This window comes from Dermacentor albipictus, chromosome 3 (genome assembly GCF_038994185.2).
Source record: "Dermacentor albipictus isolate Rhodes 1998 colony chromosome 3, USDA_Dalb.pri_finalv2, whole genome shotgun sequence".
NCBI classification, from domain to species: Eukaryota; Metazoa; Arthropoda; class Arachnida; order Ixodida; family Ixodidae; genus Dermacentor; species Dermacentor albipictus.
The window spans coordinates 163,592,651-163,606,289 of NC_091823.1; the positions used below are offsets into that span (position 1 = coordinate 163,592,651).

Here is a 13,639-nt window from a genome sequence, read left to right on the forward strand (position 1 = left end):
GGCCGTCTTGGTCCAACGCTATGACGACGATCAGCACGTGATTGCTTATGCAAGCCGCTCATTAAGCAAACCTGAACGCAATTGCACGGTGACAGAGCAAGAATGCCTCGCTGTAATCTTTGCGGTTCAGCGATTTTGCTCGTACTTGTACGAACGCCCATTTCTAGTCGTCACAGACTACCATTCCCTTTGCTGGCTCATGAACCTTCGCGACCCTTGTGGTCGACTGGCGAGCTGGTCTTTGAGGTTGCCGGCATATAACTTCACTGTTTAATACAAGAATGGCCGAAAACATGCTGACGCAGACTGCCTTTTCCTTATGTCGCTTACCACGGCGGACTGCGACGCAGACGATTTTGATCATCTCATCGCTTCTGTGACATCTGCTTTTCCAGATATCGATGCGTTCAAAGCAGAACAACGAACAGACACCAAATTTGAGCCACTCTTCATTTCTGCCCATACAAGTGCACCAAGCAGCTACTGTGTACGTGACGGGCTCCTGTACAAAAGGTACTTCTCAAGCACGGGTGCACGCTTCCTTCTAGTGGTGCCGGAGCGTCTCCGGCCAGCAATCCTTCAGGCTATGCACGATGACTCTACCTCCGACCACTTAGGCACTGTGAGCACCCTTTATCGCATTTAAAAACGCTTTTACTGGCCCCGCAGGCGACATTCGGTTGAGTTGTATGTCGCCAGCTGCATGCAGTGCCAACGTTGGAAGTGCTCAACCACTGCCCCATCTGGTCTCCTTCAACATTGCCGCCTCCCAGCTCACCCTTTCGGCAAGTTGGCATTGATCTGTTAGGCCCTTTTCCTCAGTCATCTAAGGGGAACCACTGGATAATTGCCTGCGCCGACTACTTCACACGATATTGCGAGACGGCGGCTATACCATCAGCCACTGCCACCGAAGTGTCGCTCTTCTTACTTCACGTTATTGTTCTGCGGCATGGACTGCCTGCTATTTTTATAAGTAACCGGGGACGTCAATTCACGGCGGATATCATGGAAGAGCTTGTGCATTTATGTAACTCGCACCTCAGGCACTCGACGCCATACCATCCGCAAACGAATAACCTCACTGAGCACACTAATCAAACAATCACCAATATGCTTTCCATGTATGTTGCGTCCGATCATAAGAATTGGGATGGAGTTCTACCATTTATTACTTACGCCTAGAACACCCACAAACACGAGACAACCGGCTAAAAGCCCTTCTTTCTTCTATGTGCTCAGCCGCCTCGGTATACGCTCGACACTGTCCTCCCTTTTTACCACCATGACAATCCTACGGTGGCCTATAGGCTATGCCTCACTGAAGGGGCTCGGAGACTTGAGCGTCTGCGGGCTCTGGCAACGCAAGAAAACTCCAAAGCCCTCTACGACACCTGACATCGGCCTATTACATATCACCCCGGTGATATTGTTTGGCTTTGGACTCCCACAAGGAAGCGCGGTTTGTGCCAAATGCTGCTGGAAAACTAAGATGGACCGTATGTTGGTATCGACAAAGTCAGTGAAATGAACTATACTTTAGCGTGCCTCACGAACACTGGCAAGCGTTCTGCTGGCATACAAGTCGCGTATGTCGCACGGTTGAAATCATGCACGCTACGACAAGCTAGTTGACTCGCCCAGTCGGGTTTGTCTGCGAGGAGAGGTATGTTGCGTCCAAGCGCTTAAAAGGGACGCGAGGATCAAGACGAGAAGGGAAGAGGAGAACGAAGACTGTGCAGCGGCCATTGCTGGTGTTCATCGCCTGCTGTTCCTACTCTCGCACGCCTAAATAAGCCACTTTTCCCCGTGCTTGTAACAATATTCCATTTAGGTATGTAGAGGTAGCACGACATCGTGGATCGAAGTACACTGGCCTTGTGCTATCTTGGAGGCATTGGCCAAGCCTCTCAACGCACTAGCTCGCCCCCGAAGTGTTCATAACTAGAAGGGCTGCTCAGCGGCGTTGAATTGCACAGTATTCTATTCACATTTACTACTCATAAGAAGTGCTCAAGCGTCCTGAGATTTTTTTCACTTTTTGGGCCGAGGGGAGGTTGAGTGGCCCTTCATTTTTATGTAAGCCAAAATTGCAACTCTTGTTTTTTTTTTTACTTGAGCATCCCATGCGTCAATAAGTAAGTGAAACTGAGCAAGCCACCACAACGCTTAAGGAGAAGCAGCAATTCCGTACCGCTGTCATGAGGAGTAACCGGCGTTGTAGCTTAGTGGCTAAGCGTTGCCCCCCCCGGCTGTGCTCGAGGTCACGAGTTCGTGCCCGACCGCGGCGACCGCGTTTCCATGAGAGATCAAGACAAGTATGGTCGTGTGCATGCATTCAGGTGCTAGTTAAACAACCTCAGGTGGTCGAAATTTTTGTGGAGTCTCAGTTATGGCCTACCTCACAACTTAATCGTGGTTTTGGGCACGTAAAATCTCAAATAAAGTTTTCGTGTGGGGAAGTGTTCTAGCCTAAAGAACAAGCGCGGGAACGGCGGGAAAATGTAACAGCTTTCATGAAGTCAAGATTGCGCTCACATTCGCAGCACTTCTGTTTGTCCTGTGAATACTTGCAGTTTAGTGATGCGATCAGTCTCACACGTGCTGAGGCACTGGCGGGCATGGAACGCTACGCCTTTGGTTTCCGGCAGCATGGCGTGCTTTCGGGAGACCGGATGTGCATTCACCTGGACAATACGGTGGAAAATTTATTGGCTATGTACGGCTGCGTCCTAGCAGGAGCTACCATTGTCTTAGCGAAGACATCGCTGACTGAAGGTAAGTAGGGAAATTATTCAGCATAAATTCCCAGTGTGTGGATCTCGCTAGAGCGCTCTGTGTACAAATACCTTCCTGGGAAGGGTGTGGAAGTGTTTCTGGAAAGCTAGTTGATGATGGGCACACCAAGGAACGCCTTTACGAAAACTTAATATTGTGAAAGACTGCCAGTTTTGCCCAAACGGCGTAACAGTGAAACGGATCGCAAGTTTTAGCGCAGCGCAAGACATATTTAATCGGTGTTCTAACAGTACTCGAAAATGACTTGGCGCGATGAAGCACAGTAGACTACTGCGGTGCAGCAGAAACAGCACTTCGCTACATACCATGTATCTAAAAAAATTGGCTGGGGCTTAGCCAAGGTTAAGCCTGGATATCTAAGCTGGAAAAGGTTAAGCCTGGAAAAGGTTAAGCCTGGAAAAGGTTCGGTGAGGCTTATGGTTTAGCTTATGGTTATGCTTTATAATTTAGCCTATGGTTATGCTTACGGTTCAGCTTATGGTTGTGCTTTATGATTTAGCCTATGGATATTCTTACGATTTAACTTATGGATTTGCTTATGGTTTAAGTTATCGATATGCTTACGGTTTAGCTTATGGTTATGCTTTATGATTTAGCCTATGGTTATGTTTACGGTTTCATTTATGGATATGCTTTGGTTAGCTTATGGTTATGATATAGGTGTGCCTTGTCTAGTTATGCAAATTGCTTATCAGTGATATATACCATAAGTTATGCAGGATTATTAAACTTCTTTATTCATCATTGTTGGCCACATCGTTTTGCGATTTCAGTACAGCCATAAATACAGCTCTGTGTATCGGTAGTATCACTCTCTTCTCCTTCCATGTTGAATGCACACGCCTATTCTCTGGCAAGCGGTTATATAGTCGGCCTCCGCGATAAACACGCGCTTGCGGCGAACGTCAAACGATGACGCATAGCTCGCGGCAGCGGCCACCTGCTCCGACTCCGAACCCGCTTACGGAGCCAATTCAGACATGCGCCAGCTCGCGCGGAGCGCGGTGTCAACTAGCGTAGGGAATGGATGGATGGAAAAACTTTATTTTCGTCAGAACGCATGTGCGGACGACTCCGTGCTAGATGGCCATCAGCTCATGGCTGACGGCGACCTGGGTGGCCCACTCCACAGCCCTGGTCTGGACGACCGGGTCTGAGCCGGCCAACACGGCCTCCCACTGCTCGAGAGAAGGATCGCGCATAATATCCGCCGGTGGCGGCGCTATGCTACAGCTCCATAATATGTGGTCATAGGTGGCCAGTTCCTGGCACCATTTGCATTCTGGCTAAACGTCCGGGTAGATTTTGCTTAACACGTATGGGTTATAGAAAGATCTCGTCTGCAATCTTCGCCAGACGCTTTCCTGCGCCTTCACCAATTGCTTGTCCGGTGGAGGGTAAATTCTGCGCTCAAGTTTGTAATGGTTAGTAATGTCGTGAAAGGACACCAGCCCATCTCTCGTGGACCTCCCTGGAACGTCCGGCTCACCTGCTCGGCTGACGAAACCTCGAGCATTCATGTGAGCCGCCTCGTTCCCAGGGTTCCCAGAGTGGGCCGGTACCCAGACAATTTCCACCTCCGTAGTCCCTCGCCCCATGGCCCGATTTAGTAATCCTGCCGCTGTGACAGAGATTCTGCCCCTCGCCAAATAGGGAAGCTTTTCGCTTCAAAAGCTGACGCGATGAGGAGTGCCAGCAGCGGCATTAAGGCGCCGCGCCTCAATGAATCGCGAGACGAGATCACCGGAAAACCGTCAGCGTTCGCTAAAGCCAAATGCAAAAAATAGGCATAGACACTTCGAGCCGAACGTTTACTATCCGCTGAGCTCATAGTAGTCGTCGCACCATGGTATGATATGCACATAGCTCATCCAGAAAATTACAATGTGCGCGAACAACTTACATCGCAACGCTGTGATGATTTTGTCGCCGTGGCCTTTCGGGATTAAGAACGAGGTGGTGGGTTCGATTCCCAGTGGCGGTGGGTGCCTTTTGATGGGAGCAGTATGCAAAAAAAAAAAAATCCTCGTGCACCGTGCACTGAGTGTACGTTAAAGAACCACAGGTAGTCAAAATTATTCCGGAATCCTCCAAGACGGCTTGCGTCGTAACATGTTTGTGCTTTTGTGATGTCAAACTCGAGTGTAAATTTGAAAGCGTAGTTCTTAGACGCCCGTTTCGTCGGCAAGCATGGGGGATGGGAGTGAAGGATGAAATTGAACGCGGCGCACAGTGGGGGATGAAAAAAGGCGTGAGCAAGTATCGGCGTGAGAAGGAAAGTGGAGGAAGGGAGGGAATGACAAAAGGCGTGAGAAAAAAAGCGTAGCTCGGCTCGAAATGTACTTGCGCTACGACATAGCGCAAGTACATTTCGCATCGTAAAGTCCCTTAAGTTTTAAAGTACCGCCAATCTTTGAACTCTGCCGCTGCCGCGAGACCTCCTCCCCTCCTCCGCGCCCTTTGTGCGTACCCCCCCCCCCCCCGGGGAACCAGTCCTGCCCCCATTTTTCTACAGGCGCAGAAATTCGCAAATCTTGCGTTTTGCTTGTCGTTTACTTTTTTGATGGCGCCATTTTTCTTCTAAGCTCGGCTGGTATGGCGCAGCGAACGTTGCACGCTTTGTTTCCTGCGCTGTTGTGGTAGGGCTACTCCATGCCGTAGCCCATACAACAAGAAGCCTGGAGATAGTTATGCAGTTTTCATGATACCCGAAAGAAAGCACGACGGCATGCGCCAGAAGCAGTGGTTGCACAAGATTGGCCACAAGAACTTTGTTCCGACAAACAACAATGTTGTTTGCGAGCTAAGGCACTTTTCTTATTGCTCTTTCAAATCATCCTCTGACGTTGCATTTTGCTAATTCTTCCGGCCTGGTCACCTCAGTTTTACCGCGACAATTTCTACGTTGCATAAAAATGGAGGTGTCCTCAGTATGCAGAATATTACAGCGAAGCTGTATACCTCTACTGTCCAAGGAAAGTTTCGTGTCGTTGTAAGCAAAAAACTCCCCCCACATGGGTCGATCCCGGTGATAGTGAAATGCAGGGCCGACCCGCGGCAGAGGTGAAGCAGGCGTTAAGCACTCCCAATACGTGGGCCGATCCCGAAGGTAGTGCAATACCGGGCCAACCCGTGGCTGAGGTGAAATAGGCGTTAAGCAATCCCCATACGTGGGCCAATCCCAAAGATAGTGCAATAGCGTCCCGATCCAGGGTGGAGGTGAAGCAAGCGTTAAGCACTCACCATATGTAGGCCGATCCTGAAGATAGTGAAATGCAGAGCCGACCCGCGCCTGAGGTGAAGCAGGCGTTAAGCACTCCCCATATCATCATCATTCATCATCATCATTTTTTTTATTTTCACCACTCGATACAAGGTGAAAAGGGAGAGAAGGGATATGTGGGCAGATCGCGAAGATAGTGCAATGTCGCGGCGACCCACTGTTGAGCTGCAGTTCGCCATTAGGGGCCCACATACACAGCTGCGCTGGTCATCCTTCTTCACAGAGTGGAAGTGCACTGAGATTTTTCGGCCGGTACCTGTAACTTCGCACGTCGTCAACTGTTATTCAGTCGAAAATGCAGCACTATAAGTTCTGCTTTCCGCTGCGACCAATTATGCGCGAAGATAAGGTCTTTCGATCGCACATTTTGTGACTCTTAGGATCCGTTGCCTGTTTTACTGAAAATCGGAAGAGCGGCTTGTCGAGAAGCTTTTCTTCCAGCTTCAGTGACGGTCAATTAGATACAGTGAATGCAGGCCCTGAAAGAAGTAGCGCCAAGTATAACCGTGGCATTTCAGGCGATCAGCGCCAGCTAGTCTACTTTGCGTTCTAATACGTAAGCATTCTTTGGCGTGTACTCTGGTCCCGTCACGCGAAATGTAATGCCTTATATCGGTATAAATATGCAGAATTTGCACAGTTAAGACATTTAAAATTTATGGTAGCGTAAAGGTAGATGATTGGTAGCTCTATAAGCAATAAGAAAGAATTTAAAGCCCCAGAAAAAGTAATAAAAAAAGCTCAGTGACCTTCCCTTCTCTGAAGGGTAACCAGCGAAGCTGTGTCTGTGGGCCCCTTAATGGCGAAGTGCATCTCCACTGCGGGTCGGCCCGGCACTGCACTATATTTGAGATCGGCCCACGTAGGGGTAGTGCTCAACACCTGCTTCACATCCACCGCGGGTCCCCCCGGCATTGCACTACCTTCGGGACTGGCCCACGTATGGGGAGTGCTTAACGTCTGCTTCACCTCCGCTGCGGGGACCGCTAGGTGGCGTCGACTAGAGCGGTCAGCTCAGGATGGGCTCCCATCTCTTTTCGTTTTTTGAGAGTTATCTTGTGCTGTGACCTGAACTTCGAGGACTTCACGAGGTTCGGCAAGCTGTGAGGACACTGCAGACATCAAACTTTCCAGTGAGCACCTCGCCAAACCTTTGTGACGGGCCAAAACGTGTGTGAAGTGTGAACGCTAACGGCGACGGTGAAGCGGCGGCCGCTGGTACGCGGAACGCGTCGGCGACGCGGCCGCGACAGATGGCGACGCTTACGCCGACTCCAGCTACGGAAGCGCCGAGAACGCCGACGACAACGTTTAATGAGGCAGCAGGCCCCGAGAAAACACCCAACGCGCAACTCACCTCCTCGGACGTGGACCGGGATGAGATGGAATACCAAGAAACCGCTAATGAGGATTGCATGGTCCTCCGGAGTACCGAAGCAACTGGCGGACCCCATGGACGCCAAGACGACGACGGAGATTGGCAAACGGTTTTGACCGTGCGCCAAAAGAAGGCGCTCGCACGAGCGGGCAAAAAGGCCACTCTTTCCGAGGGTGGCTACGAATCATCGGGCCCATCGTTCAAGCCCCCGGTACAACCAGCGAATAAAAAGAAATTCAAGACAAGGCGGCTTCCACCACTGCCTAAGGACGACATTAAAGTGATCGTGCGCCCTCACCAAGGTCTCCCTATCAGGGAACTTACGGCGCCACAGATCGCAGAAGCAGTTATAAACGCCTGCCAAGGAAAAGTGAATGGAAACCAGTTCCTGCTGAGATTGAAACCAGGATCAAACATTTTTATTATCTCAACCCCTACAGAAGAGGTGGCGAATATTGCAAGAAGAATTACAGGCCTCACCTTAAATGGTCGACTGCACGCAGTGAGTGCGTACGCAGCAGTAGGCGAAGACACAAAGAAAGGAGTGATACATGGCATCGCTCCTCACACAAGCCCTGAAACCCTTCTAGCCAACCTGCGTCTTCGTACGCAAGGCGTCGACATACTAAGAGCTAGGATGTTGGGTGAAACGAAAACAGCGGTAATTACCTTCTTTGGCCCCATCGTACCGCGATACGTCTACTATATGGGAGGGGAGCTTCCCTGCTTCCCATACAAGAATACCATACAATTCTGCAAGACTTGCAAGCAAACGGGTCACAGAACGGACGTCTGCCCGAATCCCCACCTGCCGGTATGTCACAACTGCGGCACTCGGGAGCCACAACCAGACCACGACTGCAACCCTGTTTGCGCTACCTGCGGAGAAAAGCATCTCACGGGATCCAAGGAGTGTAAACGTCGTTTCAAGCTACCACCACAGCGACCGCAGCCAAAATCACCAAACCGGATGGCCGTCAAAACGCCGGGCAAGGCGATCAAGTCATCGTCGCCAAAACGGAGATGGTCTGACACAGACGATACGGACGATGACGATTGGCCTCCACTGCGGACTCAAGGGGACATTCCAACGTCGCAACCCCAAATTCGAAAATCAAGATCACAAGAACGACAGAAGAATCCAGACCAAGGGCTCTCTGACCACTCCGCCTCCAGACACCACCGAATGTCCTCTAGATCCCCTACCCCATCCAGGACTACAGTGGCAACGGGAGACTCGACCCAGCATAAGGTGAGCTGGGCGGGGATGGCACAAAAAGGGGCTCCAATAACCGCCAACCCTGAGTACCAAAGAATCGTTTCTGAAAATCGTCAGCTTAAAAAAACAGTAGAAGAACTTAAAATAGAGATGGCAACGCTGAAGGCACAATTTCAGAATACCAAAATTGGGCAAGCTAAACCAGCACAAGGGGATAAACCTGCCGCCCAACAGACAACAATTAGCAACATTGAAAGAATGATGAATCAGGTAGTAGAACAAATTCAGGCTCTGCAAACGTTTCAACAGCAGTTATTTGCTGAGGTGCAGAACCACAAAGTTTATGTAGACGAACAAATGTCTAAACTGCAGCAAACATCACGCAAAAGAGCCAGCAGTAACCCCGGAACACCGACGGCGAGAAAGGTAAAAAACGGGGCTGTTTCCGATTCGACGGATACCGAAGTCGTACCTAACCATGGCCAGTAAAACAACCCGAACCACGGACACCGCTGAGATATGGCAATGGAACTGCCGCTCTTTTCAGAAAAGAGCGGCAGCGCTACAAGCTTATTTAGACGCCGCCATTATTCAACCGGACGTCATCTGTCTTCAGGAAGTTGGAAAGGGAGTAGTTAAGCTTAGAGACTACTACACCTTTCAAAATCCCATGTATCCTAGAGTGGCGACGCTGGTGCACAAGAATATCGCGGCCAGTGAACACTATTATCCCCAATGCTCAACGGAGCACCAATTGATCGAATTACACACTACAAAAAGGAGTAAAACCAAAACGTTTATTGGCAACGTGTACAGCCCACCGAAAGAACGGCAGACTGCGTTTCCCGAGATGCTTGAATGGGCGCTTGGACATCTGGAAAAAAAAGACAGGTTTATTTTAGTCGGGGATTTTAATGCTCCCCACACCAATTGGGGTTATAGGACAAATACAAAAAAGGGCAGAAACCTAGTAGAAGCAGTAGACAAATATAACATGCAACTAGAGACCTTACCCCTCGCCCCCACGAGACTTGGAAATAGCGTCTGCGGAGACACGTACCCAGACCTCACCTTTACATTTAACGTAAAAGAGGGACAGTGGAGGAACCTGGATGAAAATCTGGGAAGTGACCATTATATTATTAGTTACTCCACTACGACTCCCAAATTAAGAAAGCCTTTGAGAAACGCGAAACTTACAGACTGGACTGCATATAGACATTACCCGACCCCTCAGCATCCAATAGATTCAATAGAAGAATGGGTAGACGAAATGATGCAGGCATACCAAACTAACACAAAGCACGTCGCGCTAAGCGAAAAAACACCGGTAGTGGATCCCCACCTCGTCCATATGTGGGAAGGCAGGCGAAGTCTTACTAAACGATGGAAGAGACAGCGCTTAAACAGAAAGCTCAGAGCTAGAATAGAACAACTGACAGAACAAGCAAATGAGTATGCTAGGCAACTACAAGCGAACAACTGGATACAATTTTGTGACTCGTTACGGGGAACGCTCTCAACAACCAAAACATGGGCAATTTTACGGAGCATGCTTGATCCATACAATACAAAAACAGTCACTACTAGAGCATTACGCACATTGGTAGGAGAGTTTAAGGGGGATGACGCATCCTTGATCCAAACCCTGGCAGACAGATACATCGGGACAGGAGGAGATAACATCGATAAGAGAGAGTACAAAGGCATGGATAATCCCAAGCTTGATGCACCCATAACGAAACAAGAAGTATATGCCGCCGCTCTTGCATTAAAACGTAACTCAGCCCCAGGCGAGGACGGCATCACGAATGCTATGTTAAGAAATATGAGTGATCAGCAACTGGAACGCCTAACCCGGTACTTCAATGAGAAAATCTGGGAAACGGGAGAGCTTCCTAATCAATGGAAAGAAGCGACCATCATATTAATACCTAAACCGGGGAAAGCTAGAACATTGCAGAATCTCAGGCCAGTATCGCTAACCTCCTGCTTAGGCAAACTTTTCGAAAAGGTCCTTCATATCAGGCTTACCAGCTATATTGAAGGGCACGAACTTCTCTCGCACAACATGTACGGCTTCAGACAACATCTTTCTACACAAGACATATTCGTAAGGCTACGAGATGACGTGCTGCAAAATGTACCTACAGGGGGAGAGAACATCATAGCAGCGCTTGACTTAAAAAGCGCTTTTGATACGATCTCCCATACCCTCATACTTGAAGAGCTCGAAAGAATGGGCTGTGGAATTAGGATCCACAATTACATCCGCTCTTTCCTTACTGAACGTAAAGCCACAATAGGTATGGAAAATATTCGATCTTCCAAACTCCCAATGCCTAACAGAGGCACACCACAGGGTGCCATCCTCTCACCACTTCTATTTAATGTCGCAATGAACCGCTTGGCACGACAACTAGAGAAAATTAACGACCTCAACTTCGCGTTTTACGCAGACGACATCACGTTATGGGCCTGCAAAGGCTCGTTAGGGCAAAAAGAACAAACTATCCAGGAGGCTATCGACTCGGTGAAGGACTTCGCAGAACAAAACGGTATGCAATGCGCTCCGGAAAAATCTGAGTTTATCCGGATCCACGGGCGTAACTACAGAAACAAACCGAACATCCACCTAACTATGGGTGACCAGACGTTACCAGAAAGAAATATGATCAGAATACTAGGACTATGGTTACAAAGCAACAAAAGAGCCACTCACACCATTGCGACTCTAAAATCAAGCACGAGGAGCATCGCTAGACTAATTAGCAGAATTACAAAGAAAGGTAAAGGGCTCCACGAAAACGAAACCATAACACTAGTCCAGGCTTTTATTCTTAGCAAAATAACATACGGACTACCATATCAAGAGCTAACCCCGTCGGAAATCAAAGAAATCGACCTACTAATACGTGGCGCGTATAAGGCAGCGCTTGGGCTTCCTAAGAATGCGGCAAACGAGAGGGTGCAAGCTCTAGGCATATACAACACATTTGAAGAGTTAAGAGCAGCCGTTCTCATGACACAAAGAGAACGACTATGCCTCACAAGCACAGGTAAAAACGTTCTGTCGCGTTTAGGTTACCCATTGCGACCGCAGTACTCCAGGAACAAACGACCGCAATGCCGGATCCAATACGCGAGCGCATAGTGGTCTCCCCAATCCCACGCAACATGAACAAAACTTATCACACAGCGAGAAGACAAGCGAGAGCTAAACATCTTCAGAAAACCTTCGGCAGTAATCAAGATGTAATGTATACTGATGCAGCTAGATTTAGCAAAGGACATGTAATAGTGGCAGTTCAACCCACACGCCAGGGAACGCTTCACACATCAGCCTCGATACGTACTAGGTGCACTGCTACAGCGGAAGCAGCGGCGATTGCTCTCGCTATCGCATACAAGGAAAAGCAAAGCAGCTCAGCTTTAATAATGTCCGATTCACAAGTGGCATGCAGAATGTACCTACAAGGCAACATACCACAAGTCGCCCTTAAGATCATAGGCGACACATTGAAAGAAGATCATGCAATATTATGGTGTCCTGGCCACGAGGGTATCTCGGGAAACGAACAGGCACACACTCTAGCTCGAGGCTTTACTAACCGAGCTGGAGATACGCACAACGATGAAAAAGACGATCGCCTACTGGTCCGCGATATACTGGAGCACCAGCGAAGAACCCGGCAACAGTACGCCCCACCCCACAAACTACTCAATGTAGAGGAGGCGCAGAAATATAGAAGAATACAGACGGATACCTACCCACATTTGGGTAGATACCATAAAATAAACCCAACCTTGTACACTAACTCTTGCCCGTGGTGCGGGTCATGGCCTTCATTGCCTCACGTAACATGGGAGTGCGCCAAAAGACCTCATGCCATTAATTCACCTTTGGTACTCACCTTGCTAAGGGAGCCCTGGGAGGCCATCCTCGCTCTTGCTGACCTTGAGGCCCAGAAAGGCCTCTTGGACCAAGCTGGGCGGGTCGCGATGGCCACTGGAGTCTTGGAATAGGGACCCACCCTGCACCGCTCCCTTCCACCATTTTTTTTTTGCCTCATCAATAAATGTTTATTCCTCCTCCTCCTCCACCTCCGCTGCGGGTTGGCCCGGCATTGCACCATCTTCGGGATCGGCCCGCCTATGGGTAGTGCTGAACACCTGCTTCACCTCCGCCGCGGGTCGGGCCGGTATTGCCGTATCTTCGCGATCGGCCCACCTATGGGGAATGCTTAACGCCTGCTTCACCTCCGCCGCAGGTCGGCCCCGCATTGCACTATCTCCGGGATCGGCCTACGTGCAGCGAGTTTTTGCATACCACGCCAACAACGACACGAAACTTTTCTTGGACGGTAGAAGTATACAGCTTCCCTGTAAAAAATATTCCCGTACAGATATATAGGGCTCCTTTGAATATGCATGGGGATGCTTATAGTGGGGGAGTTGGGAGGGAGCGGGTAACTGATGTTTCGGCTTGCGTCAACTTGAAATTTGGAGGCATTTCCATTGAAATTTATGGGTGGGCCAACTGGAAATTTGGGAGTTGACAAACTTAAATTGTGCGATAAGCTAAGTTGCAATCTTGGGGTGTGCCATTATAAATTTTGGGGGTTGGTCAGCAGAAGTTTGGGAGTTTCTGAACTTGAAATTTCGGCGTGGACCAACTGTACATTTGGGGTGGGCTAAGGTAAATTTCAGGAGAAGCCAAGTGGAAATCTGTGGGTGGGTCAACTTAAATTGGGCGGGGAAGGCTCACTGAAATTCGGGGATATGCTTACGTATACTTAGACAACTCCAGTAGAGTTTCTGCGCTATTTTCCAATTTCTAAAATTGCTTCGAATTGGCGTGCGATGCATGCATGAGTAGGTTGCGATTATTATTTATTTTTCACATGGATGCAGGCAATGTGCAGGGGGTTGCGCAGGATCGCGCACGCTTGCTCTTACT

The 13,639-nt window shown here is 49.2% G+C and overlaps 1 protein-coding gene across 2 annotated transcripts in view; it reads left to right on the top strand.

Annotated features, from left to right (window-relative positions):
- Positions 1-2,582: 2,582 nt before the first annotated feature.
- Positions 2,583-13,639, top strand: part of LOC135905166 (uncharacterized) — a 96,969-nt gene continuing 85,912 nt past the window's right edge. For both annotated transcript variants that reach the window (XM_065436179.2, XM_065436180.2), the window contains exon 1: positions 2,583-2,778. In XM_065436179.2, coding sequence (XP_065292251.1) covers positions 2,622-2,778 — 157 coding nt within the window. In that variant the 5' untranslated portion in view covers positions 2,583-2,621. The remainder of the gene's footprint in view (positions 2,779-13,639) is intronic.